This window comes from Lottia gigantea (genome assembly GCF_000327385.1).
Source record: "Lottia gigantea unplaced genomic scaffold LOTGIsca_22, whole genome shotgun sequence".
NCBI lineage: Eukaryota > Metazoa > Mollusca > Gastropoda > Lottiidae > Lottia > Lottia gigantea.
In genome coordinates, this window is record NW_008708555.1 from 2,869,673 (window position 1) to 2,876,040 (window position 6,368).

Genomic DNA, 6,368 nt, shown 5'->3' on the forward strand with positions numbered 1-6,368 from the left:
TCAAAACCATACGTTTACTACCAGGAAGCTACGAATACGTAGCCATTAACGAATACCTATCTTAATATGGAGGAAGTGTAAATGGTAAAAACAATATTGAATTCGAAGGTAATTTGAATCTGAACAAAATAAAATTGATATGAAGAAATAATAGTCAAGTTGATTTCAACGTAGAAAATCCATTGAATGCGTTACTAGGATTTGATAAACAAATATACACGCAATCCACTTTATCACCACATAAAGCTAATATCGAGAATGATATCGATGTCATAAATATACATTGCAATTTGATAAACGGTGGATTTTTCAATAAATACAAACGTCAGATTATTTACAGTCTTCCAACATTCATTGTACCGATTGGATATAGAATTATAGAGAAACCATTTCAAACTACGTATTTACCACTTAATTCCTTTATGATTAAAGATATAAATCTGGAAATCAAAGATGGTAAAAATAGGTTTATAGATTTTGGTAACGAGGAAATTGTTATTCAACTTCATTTAAAACAAAAAAATTATTGAGTAATTAAACACCTTTCATTCTCTTCTTAAATAGTTAGATAATCGAAATCATCAAATTCATAGTTTTCATCCAAATTCAATTCATCTTTATCACCATAAGGATACATGATCCTTCATCGTCCGGTGCTTTTCTCTTAACGAGATTCAGATAACTTCTGAAAACTTTAATTTATTTATCACCATCCTTTGGAATAACTACTCCATTGGTGAAACTTTTTTCCCATGGTTTCTTAAATTCATTCGTCACATCATGTCCACTAGCTAATCGAATATAATCTTCTACACTTATCTTATCATTAGAGTAACCCTTAAACGTTTTCTTTTCTTTTAGAATACCGTCGGAAGTTAGAATGATATTGTATTTAACTTTTGGCGCTAAATATAAACCATATATAATTCCACCATCACCGTAATCATTCTTTCCTTTACAATAATCATTTTCGAACACCAACCCAGCTTCATTTAATTTATCCCAATTGCTAGACGAAATGTATAAACTATCAGTATCTGTATAGTATATTTCCGGCTTATAAAATCCGTCTATTACGTGAATAAAATTATTCATTTTATTTTTTTACTGTGAGATAATACGAAAGACCCCAAATGACTAGGTGTTAGTCGTGTAGATTTAGGAGGTATACATTCAAATTCTTTTTCTTCTTCATTTATCTCAACGATATATTGAGTGTCATTCACTTTAGGATAGCTTTTGACGTGTTAATCGAAGTTGGCTTTTAAAGTTGCTTCACTCCATAAATGTCTCGATGTAGTTATATCCTTCTGAATAGATTTACCATACAATGAATTACCTAAAAATTTCATGCAATTACTACCTACGATATTACCTTCTCGTTTATATTTATTTCTAAGATCTCTCGAAATTAAAATATAATCTCCATATGGTGGAGTTTTAAAATTTTCTTCGTATACTATACCATCAAATATTCTAATAATTCGTCCACCGGCTTTAACTATTTCTTGAATATCAACCGATGTTAAAACTTCTGAAAAGAAACCATTTCTGAACCTGATTTTAGTGCCAGTTTCCTTATTACCTTCTTTGTTCGTAAAAGTATCTTTAGCTGGTATGGGTTGGAAGAACATGTTAGTAGGATATTGAAACCAGACTTTTAAAATAGCCGTTCTAGGTCTGAATTTCTGCTCATTAAAGAGCTTAACTAATTCTTTATTTTCTTCCGGTAAAACCGGTCTACCACTTTCCGCTTTAGGATATTCGCTGTCTAAATCCGACATGGCGGAAGCGTACAAACCGTTAGCATCAAAGGCCATTAGTTTAGTACATTTTATTTTTTTAAGTTTTGAATTAACTTCCGTTTTATCTTTTTTACTTTTACTATATTCTTTAAATAAATCAATTATATTATCACTTTCACTAAAACTCCTTTGATACATTACACATTTCATCCATTTTATTCGTTTCAAATGATTTTCGATTTGCCGAAACTCTTCCTCCTTTAATGGATTTTCTGATTAAATATCTTATAAAAGGGTGTGAATATGAGTAAACTTTTTTCTACGGTTTCTTTTTCGACGTGTTTCGGAACCATTCTAGTAGTTTCATACCATTCTTCTTCAACCATTTCTTTATGGTAATGATACAAATAATACCAAACCTTTAAAGATAAAGAAGGAGCCGTTAGATTATTGGAAATATTCTGGAATACAATTTCTTTCATAACTTTGTTATATTTTATCAAACAAGCTCCAAGACATAACGTATCTCTTTTAGCGTAAATAATTATTTGTTTTTGTCCTTTCCATTTTTTTCTGTAAATATTCATCGGTGAATGAATTAGTTAAAGGTAGAGATAGAATGCCTCTAGCTGTTACTAGTGGACATTGCGTTAGTTTTTTCGCATTTTTAAGCACGATCCACTTATCAAAACCGCTACCGTTATGAGAAATTAACATTTTTCTTAGTTTTTTTTAAATTAATGAACGTGCAAGAATAAGGAATGGCTTTATTCGTTTCTTTTTCGCTATAGGTTTCGCAATCCCATGCGTATAAACAATCATCGTGAATTGATTGAAAAACGTTTAGTTTTAGAGGTGAAACTTGTGTTACCGCATTATCATCAATACAAGTTCTCCATACGTTTTCATCGTAATTATCTTCTATTTCTTCAATGCCTAAGGTTTTGTTTTTTCTTCTAATGAGACAGAAATGTGATGTATGTAAGTAAAATACCCAATCTAATTCCTCGGATACCTTCTTTGGTTGAAAATGTCTATGTTTGGGCATTTCTTATTAAATTCACAGATTCTAGTAATTGTCATAACTGAAATCTTGAAATTCTTTTGTGTAGTCTTTGTTCAAAACACGATTTACGCACTTTACAAAGCAGTATCCATCGCTTGGTATATAACAATTTATACCGCTATATTCATTTATCTTTTTGAGTAGGGTAACACCACTACCCTTTTTTGATCTTTTTATTTCTTTGAAATTGTTTCTACGTAAAATGATTTTTCCTGAGAAATACCAATCAGAAGCATCCGATTTTACATCCACAGTTTCGAAGAAATTGTGAAAAGTTTTGGCATTAAAGCCTACAAATTGCATGTTTTGTTTTTGTCCTTCATCTTGAATCATTTGCCCTTTAAATGTTATAAATTTATCAGAGATAAGCTTAATAACACTGGAAAAAAGTTCATTTGATATGAATGTTTCATCGTCTAAAATTTCAATTTTAGTCATATTTTTTAAGCAACTATTTTGAACTAGGAATTTTTAACTTTTATTGATGATATTTCTACATCAAATTTATCTAAAATTTCATTGAATTCTTCTAATTCGTCAATGGTTATGTTCTTATCTTCTCTCGATCTTTCGAAAAATATGAATAATTTATTAAGATATATATTTCAAATTTCTGTTTTCTTTTTATATTGAGATTTCTGTTTTGATGTAAAACCTAAAGTAATCAATCCACAAAATGAAGTTTGAACGGCAGTGAACGCGGCTCATACAGTTGGGACAATTATTGGAAGCATTAATCCACCGGTTACGGCTGTTTTGAATCAATTCTACTCCTCGTTTTTCTTTTAGTTCATTTTGTTTTTCTATCATATATTGTTGTCTGCTTTCTAGTTCCATTTTTTAGGTAATTAAATTAAATGAATTTCTGATAAAGCTGCTACGTGATTACTATCATCAATAAAAACTTCTACAGATACTAAGAATATTTGTTCTTTCGAATCATTAATCTTGTTAAGATGAATTGAAAGGTACGGTTTTTCAATATAGATTGATATATTAACATATGCATCATCATCTCTTATTGTTGGTATTAAAAATTTTGTTTTTGTTGACTTATATGAATATCAATTGAGGTAAATATATCATTATTAACAAAATATAGTTTTACGTATTCAAAGTCTGATGTTCGTAAAAAGTCATAACTTATATTTCCTTCTTTTTTTGGTTCTGGATTTCTAATAATACTTGTTGATGGTCGACTTTCCGTTTCCAATATCATATCAAAACTACTCAATGCAAATTCATCTTCTTCCTTATCTGGTATGATTAACATTCTAAACCTATCTATGTATTTTCCACTCGTTTTAATTTCATATAAGTGATCATTCTTGTTTTCGTCGTTAATTTCTTATTCTTTAGTTTCTACATTTTCTGTACCATTGATACACTGAAAAACGTTAGCGTTAAATAATTTTTTAATATGTGAAAATCGTGAGTTTTGTCTGAAGATAATTTCAATTACAAGTTTTCCTTTAAAAATAAAATAAGAATAATCACCAACAAACATTAAATAGGGATTAACACCACTATGTTTATATACTCTAATATTTGCTGTAAATCCATATTTTTTATATTCATACTCTTTTGATCTATCAATATTATCAGTAATAGAAGCATCATCAGAACTCAAATTTCCAAATGGAAGATTGAAATAATATGATTATATGATACTTTTCTAATGCGACTATATTTTTGTCCTGTTTTAAAACTACGTTATTAATAGTGGTTATCTGTTTTTGAATAACACTATCATCAATATTTTGTATTTGTTGTTGAATATAGGTTTTAATTTCGATATCATCAATATTTTGTATTTGTTGTTGAATATATGGTTTTGATTTCGCTATCATCTATGTTTTGTATTTGTTGTTTAATATTTCTTAGTTCTTTTTGTAATTCACTATTAAGTTTAGTTTCCAGAGCATTTAATTCCTGTTGAAATGTATCTTCATTTTCATCTGAAATGTTATCTATTAATTGTTGAATGTCAAATTTTTGTTTTGCAATCTTATCCTCTAATTTAGATATAAACGAAATTAAATTTGTAACTCGGTTCTATTCGCTACGTTGATCAATTGTTTTTGAATAAAACTTATTAAACCTTCTACCTCTTGTTGTAGTTTAGTTTCATTAACAAAATTTTTATTATTTAGTTGACGTTTGAAGAATCTTTTCACATTACTTATTTTATCTTCTAAATGGTTTTTATTTACTTCAATTGAATTTATTAGTTCCCGTAAATATTTCTTGTGAACAGCGTCATTATCGTTTTCCGGAGATTTTAAATTAGTTACTTTGAAATTGTTCATATCTAAATCACCTTGAAGAGTGTCTCCGATTTGATCCACAAAGTAAGGTTTCGCTTTATTTATCCACGTTGTAGTGTTAGGTTTTTTGGTTTCTAACGATAAAGAACCCAATCCAAATTTGTTCGGAATTTTTATTGAGTTAAATTTATTATAATTTCTTCAAACTGTTTTCCTAAACTCAACTGATATAAAACCCAAAGTGAAAGCTGTCCACAAAACTTTTGTCCCGGTAATTGAATTTGAAATGTTGAACATTTGATTGTTTTATTAGTCAATTTCAAGTTGGTTCTAATCCAAAAGAATCGAAGAAGTATAAGTTATTTGAAGAGTCTTTGTACACAGCAGAATGATGAACTCCTTTTTGATCGGAAGTATGTATATTTGTTATAGCGTAAAATTTACCTTTCTTATATTTCAGATCATTTATTTCATCTCTCATACAATAATAAAACGGTGATATACTTAACTCATTCGCCCATCTCATAAGTTGAAAGTTTGTGGTTGTATCAGTTCCATATTTATCGAGAAAGATATTCATTTTTAAAAGTCAGTTCGTTTTGATAAAACCTACCTATGATTTGTTCTTTGTCTTGATGGATTAATTCACATGTCGGAGGTGATGTGGTGTTTACTTTATCAACGATGAATATTTCGTTTGTCCAGTATCCAACATAAACCTTTTCGAATTTGCTTTTATATTTGAAAATACGAACTCGACCTCCGACTTTAAATTTGGGTTTGATATTTAAATTCTTTATTTCATTTTCGTAGTTATGTTGCGCGTTAATTGACTTTATATTTGAATTATTTGTGGCTTGTGTTGGTGTGGCACCTATAGATGAATGAATTTGTTATTTTATTCATCTACAACCTCTGGTAATATTTTAAGCCATTTTTGAGATTTCAATTCCGTGAGCTTTTTGAATAATTTATTTTTTAGAGTTCTATTATATCTCTCAATAACTACAGCTTTATCTTCATTATGCGTGCTGTAAATTTCAAACCCAAGTGATTTCATATTTTTGTTATAAAATTCACTTCCTTTATCTACCCACAGTTTTTCTGGATGTCGGTTAGATTGTTTCATAATCGTTTCAAATGCGTATTTGACTGATAATCCTGTTTTGGTTTTCAAAGGAATAATCCATGCATATCTCGTATACAAATCTATAACTGTTAAGCAATATTTAAATCCTCTTTCGACAGGCATATTAATTAAATCGGCTGACCATATTTCATCTTTTTCAA

At 29.0% G+C, this 6,368-nt stretch overlaps 2 protein-coding genes across 2 annotated transcripts; both read right to left on the reverse strand.

Annotated features, from left to right (window-relative positions):
• Positions 1-699: 699 nt before the first annotated feature.
• On the reverse strand, positions 700-1,784 carry LOTGIDRAFT_159950 (hypothetical protein; the record flags this gene model as incomplete). Its single annotated transcript, XM_009054640.1, has 2 exons — positions 700-1,070; positions 1,376-1,784. The coding sequence occupies 2 exons, from the start codon at positions 1,782-1,784 to the stop codon at positions 700-702; spliced, it is 780 nt and encodes a 259-aa protein (XP_009052888.1).
• Positions 1,785-4,847: 3,063 nt separating this feature from the next.
• Positions 4,848-5,658, reverse strand: LOTGIDRAFT_159951 (hypothetical protein; the record flags this gene model as incomplete). The annotated part of the gene is made up of 2 exons (XM_009054641.1): positions 4,848-5,212; positions 5,523-5,658. The coding sequence occupies 2 exons, from the start codon at positions 5,656-5,658 to the stop codon at positions 4,848-4,850; spliced, it is 501 nt and encodes a 166-aa protein (XP_009052889.1).
• Between the last annotated feature and the right edge of the window lie 710 nt (positions 5,659-6,368).